The following is a 15,240-nucleotide window of genomic DNA, read 5'->3' as shown; positions in this document are numbered from 1 at the left end:
TCACCCTACTGTGATTTCCATGTCTGCCTGGGCCTGGCCCTGTGCTGGACACTAAGGCTATTGTAGTGCTCCAGGACTGACTCGGCCTTCTCCTCACCCCTAGAAGGACTGGGCAGGTCACAGGAGATGAGTCCTAGGGAGCCTAGAGAAGACCCTGTCCCAGCCTAGGGTCAGGGTTGCTTCCTGGAGGAGGAACCCTTTGCTGTCTTCTCACCTGATGACTTCTGCCTACACACCTGTTAGGTTCTGACTAAGCTGCCCACTCCTCCAGGAAGTCTTCTCTCAATCTTAGGGTCAGGCCACTTGATGGCTGGAAGGTTCAGAGCCACTGTCTTTGTCCTCTTCCATCCCATCACAGCTGTTACTTAGTGGCTACCTGAGGAGTGCAGGGGTTCATGTCTCTGTCTGGGACTTGACTTGGCCATGTTCCTTGTCATCAGGTCGTGGCTAACCTGTGGCAGCTCTTCCATGTGATCACTGGGTGAATGCAGACAGAAAGGGAAGTTGTACTGGAGCTGGAGCAGGGACGTTATAGGAACGGGAACAGCAAGGCCAAAGGACTTAGGTGGGACCTGCCAGAGTGCCCGAAAGGCACTAGAGGCTGCTGGAGAGCCGTAGCACATCCTTGGGGCTGGAGAGAAAGAAGACTGTGTGGCACTGAGGGATAAGGAGGTCCAGGGAAGCAGGGACTAGTCCCAGTCTGACTTTTCTGTCCGGCCCTGTCGCAGAGCGAGGGAAGACACTGGTACAGAAGAAGCCCACCATGTATCCTGAGTGGAAGACAACGTTCGACGCCCACATCTATGAAGGCCGTGTTATCCAGATTGTGCTGATGCGGGCAGCTGAAGACCCCGTGTCTGAGGTCACGGTGGGAGTGTCAGTACTGGCTGAGCGCTGCAAGAAGAACAACGGCAAGGCTGAGTTCTGGGTGAGAGGCCTGTGAGCATGGTCTTGCATGTGCTTGTGTGCTAGTGGGCTGGGACTTGGCGAGTGAGTGAGCCCAACTCTGTAGCTGCTGTGACTGAGCTTGAATCCCGGACTGCTTTACCAGGTCCTTGGCCCCTCTGAGCTCTCTTTCTACATCCATAAGAAGGAGTAAAAATATCTACTCCAAGGAACCCATCAGATAAAATGAGCATCAATGCTCAGTGCTTATTGCCAGCCAATTGTGGTGCCCTGGGTTTCTAATCCTGTGTCCTTGGGACTCTCAAGCAGCAAGGTTACAAGTTCAGGACCTGCTGGGTAACTTAATGAGATTCTGCCTCAAATTTTAAAAATGTAAAGTTAGAGTTGGGGATGCAGCTCAGTGATAGTTTGTCTAGTATCTCTCCAGCACCACAAAGTATGGAGACACCACAGTCTGATACCTCGTCAGTCCCGAAGGAAGTTATCTGACTATTGCAGCTAACTCTCTCCACCGATTAATGTTGAAAAGGCAGGGTATGCATCCTAAAGTGCTGTGCTCCTACCCCAGCCCCAGGCTCCTTCCCTCTTAGAGGCCCCTGTTGTTCCTATTTGGGGGAGCGTGTTGAGGATATTACAGGTCTAGCCAGACATGGACCGAACATCATGTTATTTAGCAGAAAAGAGGTAAGAGAAGGAAGCTGGCAGTCTGCCCACTCACCTGCAGAAACTAGGACTGCACATGCCTGGGACCACGTGCATCTGTGGTGATATTCTTGGCGGCACATGCCTGGGGCCAGGTGCATCTGTGGTAGTGTTCTTGTTGGCAGCAGAATGCCAGAGCCAATACAGTCCTGTGGTCTTTTGAAGCCAAAATGCCTTTCTAAAAAGACGCAGTGACCATTGGAAGCACTGGTCAGCCTTAATGAGGAGTGAAGGAGCCGAGATAGAAGAGGGGACCACATAGGACTGCTCCAACTCTTAGCCAGTTAGGCAGGGGCACGGGAGCCTCCTGGCCAGTGCTCTCCCTGAGGAAATATCACTGGGTCTAGGTCCTGATAGAGGCTTAGGCCTTTCCCTCTCGAGACTGTAGTGAAGGACCTGTCTCTGTGAGCACAGTGTTCTGTGTCTGTCAGGTGTAGTGGTGTGGTGTCTGCATGTGCAGATGGGGAGGGGGGAGTTCCCCTGTACACTGCTCCTGGACCATGTGACCTAGCAGGGTGTGGGCTGGATCCTTTCACTTCCCCAAATGTAATAATACCCTGGGTGCAAAGTGGGGCGGGGCTTGGGCGGGGCCCTGCCCACTCTGGACAGGCTGGAGTCTGAACAGGCTCTAGGGCCCCCCCCTTGGCCTTGAGGGAGACCAATGGGGCAGGTTCTGAGTCTCACCTGGGCCAGGCTGGCCCTCACTGATTTGACATCCCCCTCCCACCCCTGCAGCTGGATCTGCAGCCTCAGGCCAAGGTGCTGATGTGTGTGCAGTATTTCCTGGAGGATGGGGGTAAGACCCCCACCTGGGCAGGGGCAAGCTCTTTTGCCAGGTCAGAGGCAGAGCTGGAAACAACTCCCATGGGGCTATGTTGGGACCATCTTGGGAGGGCCTGAAGGGGATGCTGACCTTAATGGACTTGGGGCTGACTTCACTGTATGGCTCATAGATTGCAAACAGTCCATGCGTAGTGAGGAGGAGGCAAAGTTTCCAACCATGAACCGCCGTGGAGCCATTAAACAGGCCAAGATCCACTACATCAAGAACCACGAGTTTATCGCCACCTTCTTCGGGCAGCCCACCTTCTGTTCTGTGTGCAAAGAGTTTGTCTGGTGAGAGCTGGTGAGCCCTGCTGCAGGTGGCGCAGGGAGGGAGGGACTGAACTGGAGCATCCTCACTCATTCTGCTGGGGCTTTGCCTTTCAGGGGCCTCAACAAGCAAGGCTACAAATGCAGGCGTAAGTCTTCCCTGTTTGCTGTGTGCACCGGTGTGTGCTGACGCCTGCCACTGTTTGTGTCCCTGGGTCTGGAGAGCAAGTCTGGACCAGAGCCCAGTGTCCATGAATATGTGTGCTCAAGTCAGTTAGTGCCAGACTGGCTTGTTGCAGCTGGTCAGAGCCAGTTCTGTGCGTTCCTTCCCAACTCTGTGCAGGTTGTCAGGTAGTTACCCCCAATTGGCTGTTGTAGACCAGCCACAGACTAGGCACAGACACACACAAGATCGCCACCCCGGGGTGGGTGTGAGCTGTTCACTAACCCTCCCCTGCCTTCGTGTGCTTGTCATGGATGCGAGTGTGTGATGCATAGGTGTGAGCGTGAGCACGCCTTTCACAGTGAGCAAGCCCAGGCTGCTCTGCGCCTCTGCAGCCTTGGTCACATTTCTCAGCACTGGGCAGGTGCCTCTGCTTCCTTGCCCGTACACGATAGATAACAGATTCAAGTGTGAAGACCTACTAGATGCCATGTAAGCTATCAGGTGGTGAGTGTTCCTTAAAAGAAGTCTGTCAGTCACTACGCAGGCTCTGTGTGGATGGACAGGTGTCTTTGTATGGGGTGTGGCACGTGTACCTGTGAAAGAGAGCTCAGCAACTGTTTGCTGACCTGAAAGAGGTGCTGTGCTCTCTTTCCTGCCCCTATACAGCATCACTTCTACACCCCCCCCCCCACACACACACACACGTGCACACATGCCTCACTACTGAGAACCCTTGAGCCTTGAGCCTTCTCTAATTTTTACAACCCTTTAGATTGGCCCATCTCTCTTTTTTTTTTATTTTTATTTTATTTATTTATTTTTGGTTTTTCGAGACAGGGTTTCTCTGTGTAGTCCTGGCTGTCCTGGAACTCACTCTGTAGACCAGGCTGGCCTTGAACTCAGAAATCCACCTGTCTCTACCTCCCAAGTCCTGGGATTAAAGGCGTGAGCCACCACAGCCTGGCTGATTGGCCCATCTCTTGCCCATGCTTTTCAGGCTGCTCTGGAAAGGCTAGCGGGAGGGGTGGGGTGGGATAAAGCCCCGGGCCAAGCCTATATAGTGTGAGGGTGTAGGCGGCTAGTGAGAAGGCTGGCTTTGTGCAGAGGGCTGTAGTTGGCAAGCAGTGCCAGCTCAGAGTCTGCCTCTCTTGGTGCCTCCCCCGCTCCGTCCTGGGCCTGTGCCCCTTCAAGAATGCAACGCTGCCATCCACAAGAAATGCATTGACAAGATTATCGGCCGCTGCACTGGCACTGCCACCAATAGCCGGGACACCATCGTGAGCTGGGCCCAGGGCGCGGGGGTCTGGGGATTGTCAGATGGGAGGGGAGGACCATGGGTACCCTAGACTCTGTGAGGGTCACCCTCTTTTCTCACTTTGTTTTGCCTTTCCTTGCTTCTTGCCTGGGCTCCTTGGGCCTTTGAGTTTCCCAGACCTTGGTGGAGCCCTGTTAGGCATCTGACAACCCACAGTTTGGGAGAACTGGCATGTGACCCCTTACCTGTGATACGCTTCCCCTCCAGTTCCAGAAAGAACGCTTCAACATCGACATGCCTCACCGATTCAAGGTTTATAACTACATGAGCCCCACCTTCTGTGACCACTGTGGCAGTTTGCTCTGGGGACTGGTGAAGCAGGGATTAAAGTGTGAAGGTGTGTGCTACCCAGATTCTAGACCTAAGCCCCAGTACCCACCACCATGCCTGATAGGTTTTTTGTTTTGTTTTGGTTTGGTTTGGTTTTAAGACAGGGTTTCTCTGTGTAGCCCTGGCTGTCCTGGAACTCACTCTGTAGACCAGGCTGGCCTCAAACTCAGAAATCCGCCTGCCTCTGCCTCCCGAGTGCTGGGATTAAAGGCGTGCGCCACCACGCCTGGCTCTGATAGTTCTTACACTAAGTCAGAGGACCCTTATCTGTCTACTCTTCATTTGGGGGGGACCCTCCTACACATACACACACACACACACACACACACCGGTACACAGCTCACATCACTGAGGAGCAAGTGACTGGAAGTGCTTTACCAAGGCTTGCTGTGCACTAGCGGCCCTGCCTGCTGGCCTGCCTTCCTCCCCAACCCAACCCCCCCAGCCCAACCTGACCAGAGTCAGGAGACTCTGAAGGCCCTGAGGAAAGCTGCCTTTCTCACTTGTCCCAGATGTTAAAGAGGTTATAATTAGCTACCCCCCTCCTTCTTCCTCCCCCTTTCTCTCCCTCTCCCTTTCTCTCCCTCTCCCTTGCTCTCTTTCTCTCTCTCTCTCCCCCTCCTCTTTCTCTTCTTCCCCCTCTCCCTTTCCCTCCTCTCTCTCCTTCCCATCCTCCCTCTTTTTTCCCCTCTTTCTTTATCCTTCTCCCTCTCTCCCTCCCTTCTTCCCCTTCCTCCCACCATATCTCTCCCCCCCTTTATTTATTTATTTATTTTTTTGTTTTTGTTTTGTTTTTGAGACAGGGTTTCTCTGTGTATCCCTGGCTGTTCTGGGACTCACTTTGTAGACCAGGCTGGCCTCGAACTCAGAAATTCGCCTGCCTCTGCCTCTGGAGTGCTGGGATTAAAGGTGTGCACCACCACACCTCTCCCTCTCTTTCCATCTCTTTCTTTGACAGGGTATCACACAGTAGCCAGGCTGGCCTTGAATTCAGAGCAGTCCTCTTGCCTCAGCCTCCTAGTTGCTGGGATTATAGGTGTGACTTAATCCATCCAGCTATTTTCTTTTTTTATTTAAATATCATGGTTTCAAATGTCCTCATCTCCAGAAGCTCAACAAGCCAAAAAGTCCCCCTGTCTCCTCCCCTTCCTCCATCCCTGTTCATTTCTGAGACCTAACATGGCTGGACCCTCCTCTGACTCTTGCAGATTGTGGCATGAATGTGCACCACAAATGCCGGGAGAAGGTGGCCAACCTGTGTGGTATCAACCAAAAGCTCTTGGCTGAGGCCTTAAACCAAGTAACCCAGGTAGGCAAGGCCCGTGGGAGGGACCTGGACATAGGGCAGTGGGAACAGAGGTATCAGGGTTCACAGGATGCCTGGGGAGTGACTTCTGGAAGATAGTTGATGAATTTAGGCAGCAGAGAGAGGTGGCCTTGTTATCTTTGGAAATTTTATCATTCAGGCAGTCTGTTACCTGAGGGGAGGCAGGGACTGCAGAGTTGAATGTTGGGACATTTTGAACAGGGACTGGGTCTATGTAATGTGTGTGCCATGTATGATATGTATAGTGTAAGTGTTGTGTGTGACATATGTATGCATGTGTGATATTTATTTGGTATGTAGTGTGTGTTCCCAGAGTATAGTAGCTAGGTGTGTGTGTGGTATATAGAATGTGTACTGTATGCATATGTATGCTATATGTACATAGTGTATATGGTATGTTTACATAGTGTGAGTGTTGTGTGTATGCAGTGTGTGGTATGTAGGGGGTGGTATGTAGTATGTGAAGTGGGTGTATTGTATGTACATAATAATCGCTATGCTATGCATAAGTGTGGTAGTGTGTGAATGTACAGTATATGGAGTGTGTTGGGTGTATGAGAAAGGGGTTCTCATGGTATGTGTATATTTATATGTGATTGGAACTTAAGGGATAACACAAACTTTAGAGTGAAAATCTAGAGCCAGATATGAAGTTAGTGGCCAGCAAGATGTTTCAGTGGGTAAAAGCATTTTTCCACACAGCCTAACAGCATGAGTTCCCTCCATAGAACACACAAAATAGGAGAGAAACAAGTCTAACAAGTTGTCCTCTGGTCTCATGGGTGTCCTGTGCCATATGCATGTGTGCACATGTATCTGTTCACATATGCACACATAAATGTAAAATAATTCTTAAAAATGATACTAGATAATTTATTAAACGCTTAGGAAGGTATGGCTCAGTTTAATAAACTTCTGCCTATGATCTGTGCCTTTCAGATCTCAGGGCCAGTGGGAGGGAGGAATGAGACCTGGGAGACCCGGGTTCTGCCCTCTGACGCCATTGAAATTGAGGAGGATATTGCAGTTGGGGTCTTCTTCGTCTGAGAGTTCTGACAATGGTCTTCCATTCTTATGTCCTTTCCCTAGAGATCTTCCCGGAGGCTGGACACAACAGAGTCTGTCGGAATATACCAGGGATTTGAGAAGAAGCCAGAAGTCTCTGAGAGTGACAGCCTAGGTGAAGCTGGGTCACATATCCCTTTAAAGCTATCATTCCCCAACAGGGCAAAGGAAAAGGACAGTAGTGAGACCTGCGGTAAGGTCCTGAGCTTCTTTCTCTCCAAGGCCCCTTCCTTCCCCAGCCCACCCTTGGGACTCCAGTGAGTCCTCTCTGTCTAGTAAGTCCTGGAAAGAGGTACCACCTGTTACCAATCAGCTCTTTTTCTCCTCTCCAAGGCCCCTTGCCTAGCCCACTCCTGTTCCCTGGGAAAGGGAGTCATGTAGACTGAGACCTTAATCTCTCTCTCTCTCTCTCTCTTAGCAGACAACAACGGGACCTATGGCAAGATCTGGGAGGGGAGCACCCGGTGCACCCTTGAGAACTTCACCTTCCAAAAAGTACTGGGCAAAGGCAGCTTTGGCAAGGTGAGGGCGGCCTGAAGACCAGGGCTCAGGGGTTTCCTGTTAAGCACGAAGGCTGGAGGCTGATAACCCCCAGGGCCTTTGCTCAGCATCCCTCCCATTGGTAGGTGCTGCTGGCAGAGCTGAAGGGCAAAGACAAGTACTTTGCAGTCAAGTGTCTGAAGAAGGACGTGGTGCTGATTGACGACGATGTAGAGTGTACCATGGTGGAGAAGCGGGTGCTGGCGCTCGCCTGGGAGAATCCCTTCCTCACCCACCTCATCTGTACCTTCCAGACCAAGGTTCCTGACTTTCCCCTGTCATCCTCCCTGCAGTGGGGACTGTGTCTGTTCTAGTCACTCCTCCCAAATTGTCACCCTCAGCCCAAGTCCTGTGCTCTCTGCTTCCAGTTGGGCTCCATGGTCTTTTGCTAGGGTATCTCCTACTTACCCTTTACCTCTGCTTACTTCCTGCCCCACCCAGGAGCACCTGTTCTTCGTGATGGAGTTTCTCAATGGTGGGGATCTGATGTTCCACATTCAGGACAAAGGCCGCTTCGAACTCTACCGGGCTACGTATGTGAGGGCTCTATGTGAGGAGAGGGGCTTTGGCTCTCATTCTTTTGCTCCCCATCCTTACCCCCCAGAAAAGCTTGAGTCAGGATAGAGCTAGCACTGGGGAGACTGGGGACATCATGTGGGCAACAAGGTCTGGTTATGGGACCAGGACACGTACTCTAGGTCCTGTCCTCTCTTCAGCCTCAGCCAGAACAGCAGAATGGACCTGCATAGCATTGGACCCTGGTGTGTGGCCCCTAGGCCACAGTAGTAATGCTGTCAAGCATTTGCCTAAATTAATGGCATGTGTTTGCACATTTATACCAACAGAAATCTCTCCTACAACAGAGCATTGGCTTATTAAGCTTTCAGTTCAAACTTTACTGCCTGGGCTTCCAGCCCCCACTTACCTGATTTACAGATGAGCCCTGATTTACAGATGTGCTTGGTTAGGGCCCTGGTGTTGATGGAGTTACTTTTAGTGTTTCCTGTCCTGGGATGGGTCGATGGGACTGGTGGGCAAAATCCTGGAATAGCATCTCTTGTTCAGGTTTTATGCAGCTGAGATCATCTGCGGACTGCAGTTTCTACACAGCAAAGGCATTATTTACAGGTATTGCTGGTGCCGGGGCCATGGGGAGGGACTTCTGGGAAGGCGGATGCTTAGCCTGACCCACAGGCCCAGCACGGCTGAGGCTGGTGCAGCTCCTGGGACAGGAAACTCACTGTCCTTACTCAGTGCTGTTGGAAAGGGGGCAGCGTGAGCAGGTACAGTGCCTCCATACGTGATGTTCATCTTTCTCACTCCAAAGACCCCAACTGAGCAATCTGAGATTTCACCACTAGGCACTGGTTCCTTAAGTCTTTATCCAGTACCTTAGGCTCCACCCTATGGCGGATGCCACACACTCACCAGAAGGGTTGAGGCTGTACTCTGTGTCATAGGATATCTGCATCTGGGTATGTGAGATGATACTAAACTATCAGGCAGAAACTACCCTGTGGAGCCAAGTTGTGGCTTTACACCTCTGTAATCCCAGCACTTGGGAGGCCGAGGCAGACAGATCTCTGAGTTAGAGGTTAGCCTGGGCTACATAGGACAGCCAGGGCTGCATATTGAGACCCCGTGTTCCAGTTTTCTGAGGTGGGAGTGGGGCGCTAGAGAGATGGCTTAGGAGTCCAGAGCGCCTGCTGTTTGCAGGATTGGGTTCTTCACATTCATGTCCAGTGGCTCACAATTGCTTGTAGCTCTACCTCCAGGGAACTGCCACTCTCTTCTGGCCTCTGTGGGCACTTACCCTCATGTGCACTTACCCACACACAGACACACATACCTATCTATAAATTAAAACTAAAAATAAATTTAAAAGTAGGCAAGAGTCAAGCGTGGTGGCACATGCCTTTAGTCCCAGCACTCTGAAAGGGAGAAGCAGGCAGGTCTCTTTGGAGGCCAGCCTGGTCTACATAGTGCGCTCCAGTACAGCCAAGGCTATGGAGAGACCCTGTCTCAAAAAAAAAAAAAAGAGGTGGGTATGCCGTCCATATTCTACTTTGCTTGCTTGTCTGTGCCTAGCGTTGCTAAAGGCGGCCTGGTGGTTGAAGTTGGTAGAGATGAGCCTCATACTGTTTGTACATATTGTTACTTGTTCCTGTGCCTGTAAGTTATCTACTCAAATGACTAATGATGGAAACCAACATGGTTCCTGCCCTTGTTGAGTCAGACAGACCTGAGTTGGGTAGAAGGCAGTGGTATATATATCTGCCAGCCAGTTAGGTTACAAGGGACAGTGACGTCGTTGCTCTGAACTGCACTCAGGAATTCAGGGAGTAAGGTGCTGTTTGTCACATTTAGCACAGTGGGTGGCTACCAGAAGGCACCTGCTTACTCCCCCCCCCCCAGACCCCCTTTCTCCTCTGTGTTCTCTCATGCTCTGAGAAAAAGGTGTGGACTTGCAGGGCTAAAATCCAGCGTGTGGCAGCATCGCTAGGGGAGGTTAGAACTTGTGCCCAGGGATGTTCTGTCCTGTCCTCTCGTCAGGGACCTCAAGCTGGACAATGTGATGCTAGACAGGGACGGCCACATCAAGATTGCTGACTTTGGGATGTGCAAAGAGAATATATTTGGGGAGGGCCGGGCCAGCACATTCTGCGGCACTCCTGACTACATCGCCCCTGAGGTAAGAGGTCTCTCTCTTAGCTCTGCGTTTGGCTTTGAGTGGGTAGAGCCAGAAAGGCTCCCTGTAGAAGGCTGGCCCCCTGTTCTGACCCCTGTTGCCCCAGATCCTGCAGGGCCTGAAGTACTCCTTCTCCGTGGACTGGTGGTCTTTCGGGGTCCTCCTGTATGAAATGCTCATCGGCCAGTCCCCCTTCCACGGCGATGATGAGGACGAGCTCTTCGAGTCCATCCGGGTGGACACACCACACTATCCCCGTTGGATCACCAAGGAATCCAAGGACATCATGGAGAAGGTGAGTCTGGCTGATGCATACCTTGGGGCTTTCAGGAGGGCCTGTCTCTGGAATAGGGGCTCCCTGAGGCTCCATGCCTGACATATCCCAAGCCTTGCTATGTCCCTGTCCTTTTGAGTCCCCTGCCTGGAATCGGCAGGGTGTGGTGACTAAGGACTCAGGTCAGGAGACAGACAGACCTGAGGGCAAGTCCTGGCTCTGTCTGTAACTAGCTGGTGACTGTGGGTGGGTCACTTAACCTCTCTCTCCTTATCTTCACACTGTCTCAGAATTGCTAGAAGCACATAGAAACCCCTAACACTCAGCACCTGGGCAGATAGTATCAGTAAAACATAGAGCAGTACCCTCAGCCCCAGAGTTCCCTGGGCTGAGCCTGTCTAGTCTTGGAGCCACTGGGCTGCCAGTGGTTTGCAGAGCTCTGGTTTCCCATGGCCATGAGTCCTGACCAAGACCCCTGTGGATTGCAGCTATTCGAGAGGGACCCTGACAAGAGGCTGGGAGTAACAGGAAACATCAGGATTCACCCCTTTTTCAAGACTATCAACTGGTCCCTCCTGGAGAAGCGGAAGGTGGAGCCGCCCTTTAAGCCCAAAGTGGTATGTCACCCCGCCCTGCTCCAGGCCTGGCCTTCCCTTGCTCTGCCCCTTGCCCTGCAGCATCCCCACATGCCCCACTTTCCTTCCAGCAAGCCTGCTTCCTGACCCCTCCTGGCATGCTGTGTACCACAGCCTCCACTCTTGCATCCTCATAATGTCAGCCCGGCACTCGTTCAGGAGACATTTGGAACTGCAGATTTAGGGTCTTGAGCTGGGGAACATAGCTCGGAGGCAGAGCACTTAGCCTAGCATCTACAGGGCCCTAGGTTTGAATCTCAGCACCACCAAATAAAAACAGCAGAAACAGAAACGGGTGCAGGCATGATGGAGCACACCAGTAACCCATAGTACTTGGGAGGCAGAAGCCGAAAAGTAGCCACAAGTTCAAAGCCAGCCTAGTGAGTCCTCAGCTACATAGTGGGGACCCTGTTTCAAAGCAACAACCACAAGTGGCATGTGCCTGTAATCCCAGGAGTGCTGGCAGCGAGGCACCTGATGCTGAGGTAAGAGGATATTGTAAGTCTAGGTCAGCCAGGGCTATATAGCAAGATTTTGTCTCAGACAGACAGACAGACAGACAGGACCTTGCTGTATTTCTCAGACTGGCTCAGAACTCTTGGACTTGTTATCCCCCCTACAGGCACACACCGCCATGCCTGCTAGCAGCCATTCCTCGTAATTAAGTTCTTCAGAACCTTGTGTTCCCAGAGCTGTATTTTGGCCACCAGAGTTAAGGCTTTACTTCCATCTGTCTATTCATCAATCATAAATCGTGGACACGCTGAGTCCTTGTTGGGAACAGAGCACAGTGCTAGGCTTTGGCAGGCTGAGAAAAAGTCCTAAACCCCGAGGAGCCCAGACCAGATGCCTAGACACTGGTGACACTCTGATAGAAGGCAGCAGTGTGGGATGTCACAGGACACACATTACAGGCTGCTTCCCAGAGGGAGGGACTAGCAGTAGGAACCAGAAATGCAGGGAGCAGAGTGGTCTGTGAGGATGCTTTGGAAGAACTGGTTTATGGGAGTAGGGCTCAGCTGTCAGACTGGGAGAGGGTATCCCAGGTAGTGAGCTGATCTGTATCGCAGCCTCAGCAGCAGCAGCAGCAGCCACTGGCACTGGCTGAGATAAGTAGATCATGACACTGGGAAGCTGGAACCTGCTGGGTGTGTACATCAGTGTACTGTAGTCCTAATGCTCAGAGGGATACAGGAGCTTCCTAACCTCAAACCCACTTCCCAGCATGATCCTGTCTTTAAAAAAAGAAGAAGTTAGGGCACAGTGTCCCTTTTGTGGTCATAGCTCCTTCCCTGGCTACCTTTTCTCTCACTTGTCTTCTGCCGGGACATACTGTTCCCACTGGGCAGTCTCTGTGGCCTGCCCCACATTTGTGCCCCCCGCCCCATGGAAGTCATAGTCAGAGGCTCCCTGACCAGGGTGACAAGCTGGCTCAGCTATAAGGGCAGTATATGGATGGCTCTTGCTCCCCAGTTATTCCTCCACTCAGTGGACATGTGAGCAGCCTTTGCCTCTGGGGGCTGAGCAGGACAGTGGGCTTTCAGGCCTAAGAGTGGGGCCTCACAGGAAGTGGGCCCAGGGGCTCTGGTGTACCTATAGCTCATGGCAGAGTACTCCCCCAGCAGGTCAGCGTCCTCCCCAAGTAAAGGTCAAAATGAAAGACCAAAACCAGACATGGTAGGTAGGACATAGCTGTAATCCCAGCCCTTGGGAGGTAGAGGCAGGAAGAGCAGGGGTTCAGGGCCAGCCTCAGTTGCATGAGACTGTCTTGAAAAAGAAAAAACAAGAACAAAAACCAGATTCCGATCTTCTACCTGTCAAATCTCTGGCCAGAGTGAGAGCTGATATCTCTGAGCCTGTTTTACTGCGGATACAGTAGTCGCCGTTGTCTCTGGGACTGTGGTGTACAGTAAGAAGAGAGAAGGGTGTGCTAACCTGTTACCATCTTACCCAGTCCTCAGGGGCAGTGAATTAGGAACTTTTCTTATAAACATCCTGAGAAGAAATACTTGCGTTTTGCAGCCCTGTGCTCAGTGCAGCCGTGTTCCTTGTTCTGCAGATGGGTGTGGTTGTGTAGTCATAAAACTTGATTTGTGGGCACAGCTATTTGCATTTGACTTCATTTTCATATACCATTGGATAGTCTTTTTTTTTTCCTCCCAACCATTTAAAATCATAGAGGCTAGAGCTGTAAGTGGTGGTGCGTAGCGGTTCTAGTGTTTGGGAGGCTGAGGCAGGAGGATCATGATTTTGTAGACAGCCTGGGCTACATAATGAGACTTTTGTTTCAAAAATACCAAAACTAAAACCAACTATCCAAAAATAGCAAAAGCTATTCTTAACTTATAGACCTCCATTAAGAGCAGAGCAGGAGATCTGAGGCCCACAGGCGGTAGTTGACTGGCCCTGCTCTGCAGGATGTCCCAGGATATCCCCTGTCCTAACTTCCCCGTGCGGTGCTCCCTGCCTGCCATCCTCACCTCTGAGGCGCAGCACCCCTGTGATGGCGCTGTCCTTGGGTTACCAGTGACATCCTCTTTCCCAACTGAGCTGACTGCCCTGGCTTGCCCCGACAAGGGCCCCAGAAGCCTGGGCGCCTTGCCATGTCTTTGAAGGCAGACCTTGGAGACACCCTTTCAGTCACGCTTACCTGCCATTGCGTTTGCCCACAGAAATCCCCGTCAGACTACAGCAACTTCGACCCGGAGTTCCTCAATGAGAAGCCTCAGCTTTCCTTCAGTGACAAGAACCTCATCGACTCTATGGACCAGGCAGCCTTCCACGGCTTCTCCTTTGTGAATCCCAAGTTTGAGCAATACCTGGACATTTGAGCTCCCAGACCTGCTTTAAACGCCCTGGCAGAGTAGGCCCGTCCGCCCTGGTTTGCACCCGCATTGCCCGTGGAGAATAGTGGGTGACTGGCTGATTTCTGCTGCCACCCCCTCCTCCTTGGAGAGTCCGGCTCCTGCTGGCTGGGCTCACAGTACTTCCTCTGTGAACTGTTTGTGAATTTGCCTTCCCTTTGCCATCAGAGGGAAACTGTAAATCCTGTGTTTCATTACTTGAATGTAGTTATTGAAATATATATTATATATATGCACATATATATAATAGGCTGTATATATTGCTCAGTATAGAAAGCATGTAGGAGACTGGTGATGTGTTGACCTTTTTTTTAAAAAAAAAAACATATGTATATGTGTGTATATATATATACATATACACACATATACATATATATGTGTATGTATGTACGTATGTATATATATATATGACCAAAAGAAAAGAAGAGCACAAGCTGTCTGAACCACAGGTTCTTTTATGTGTGTCTAAATAAACACTGAATGGTACCAACCTGGCTGTGGGGACATTTATGTCCCAGGAAGTTGGTAGCAGGTGCTCCTGCCACCGTTGGCTGCAGTGGCAGAACCCTGGGTCTTCATGCAAATGTGTTTGTGTTTAGGGGTTTCCTTTTGCCCCAGGGCCCTGGCACTGCAGGAACCACAAATGTCTCTTTGGGGTTATGGTAGGAGGTGAGATGGGCTGTAATCTGTGACTGGGTAGAGAGGGCCAGCCCAGAAGTTCAGAGAGACAGAAGGCCAGACCGGAAAGGAGGATCAGAGGCACAAAGCTGGAGGTGTGTCTCAGTACTCGAGTTTGCTTAAGTGCTTCATGTTTGAGACAGGGTCTCTCTGTGTAGTCTTGGCTGATCTCCAGCTTGCTCTGTAGTTCAGGCTGGCCCCACAGAGGTCCTTCTGCCTCTGCCTCCTGAGTGTCACCACACCTGCCCAAAACTACACATCTTTTTACTGTTTATCTTCATTCTTGGGACAGGGGTCGGCATCTATGTTCTAAAATTATCCCACAGGAGTCCTTGCCTGGCTGGAGAAGAGAGGGGCAGGGTGGGAGAGAAAATGCCTAGTGCCTGGATGGGATGTTCCAGTATGCTGACCAAACTGCACAGTCAAGGAGGCCAGCTCTAAGACACAGCAGTACCTGGCAGCTGCCTGCGAGCCAGCATGGCCATGGTATGCAGGAGCTCCCTGACTGGGCTCTCTTCACCGCTTCCATGCCTCCCATTCTGTAAGCTTCTAGTTTGTCCCTTCCCCCCGCTCCGACTGCTCCTGCCTGCAGCCTGGGGCACCGTTCTCAAACAGGGCCCTCCCTTGGGCCCCTCTGGTCCAGCCCCTGGGACCCAG

General features: G+C 51.5%; 1 protein-coding gene across 2 annotated transcripts in view; it reads left to right on the top strand.

Moving 5' to 3' along the window:
* The window catches only part of Prkcd (protein kinase C delta), a 30,415-nt gene extending 16,024 nt beyond the window's left edge, over positions 1 to 14,391 (top strand). The window contains exons 3-18 of one of the 2 annotated variants that reach the window (XM_021181612.3): positions 729 to 928; positions 2,344 to 2,404; positions 2,562 to 2,724; positions 2,818 to 2,849; positions 4,058 to 4,143; positions 4,389 to 4,518; positions 5,720 to 5,820; positions 6,928 to 7,018; positions 7,322 to 7,425; positions 7,530 to 7,703; positions 7,885 to 7,976; positions 8,509 to 8,571; positions 9,997 to 10,135; positions 10,239 to 10,427; positions 10,895 to 11,023; positions 13,714 to 14,391. In XM_021181612.3, the coding sequence (XP_021037271.1) occupies positions 729 to 928; positions 2,344 to 2,404; positions 2,562 to 2,724; positions 2,818 to 2,849; positions 4,058 to 4,143; positions 4,389 to 4,518; positions 5,720 to 5,820; positions 6,928 to 7,018; positions 7,322 to 7,425; positions 7,530 to 7,703; positions 7,885 to 7,976; positions 8,509 to 8,571; positions 9,997 to 10,135; positions 10,239 to 10,427; positions 10,895 to 11,023; positions 13,714 to 13,872 (1,913 nt within the window). In that variant the 3' untranslated portion in view covers positions 13,873 to 14,391. The remainder of the gene's footprint in view (positions 1 to 728; positions 929 to 2,343; positions 2,405 to 2,561; positions 2,725 to 2,817; positions 2,850 to 4,057; positions 4,144 to 4,388; positions 4,519 to 5,719; positions 5,821 to 6,927; positions 7,019 to 7,321; positions 7,426 to 7,529; positions 7,704 to 7,884; positions 7,977 to 8,508; positions 8,572 to 9,996; positions 10,136 to 10,238; positions 10,428 to 10,894; positions 11,024 to 13,713) is intronic. The other variant, XM_021181613.2, reaches the window with a different exon arrangement.
* The last annotated feature ends 849 nt before the right edge of the window (positions 14,392 to 15,240 follow it).

This window comes from Mus caroli, unplaced genomic scaffold (genome assembly GCF_978045245.1).
Source record: "Mus caroli unplaced genomic scaffold, Mus_caroli_1 scaffold_12, whole genome shotgun sequence".
Taxonomy (NCBI): Eukaryota; Metazoa; Chordata; class Mammalia; order Rodentia; family Muridae; genus Mus; species Mus caroli.
This window is presented reverse-complemented; position numbering and strand designations above follow the sequence as displayed.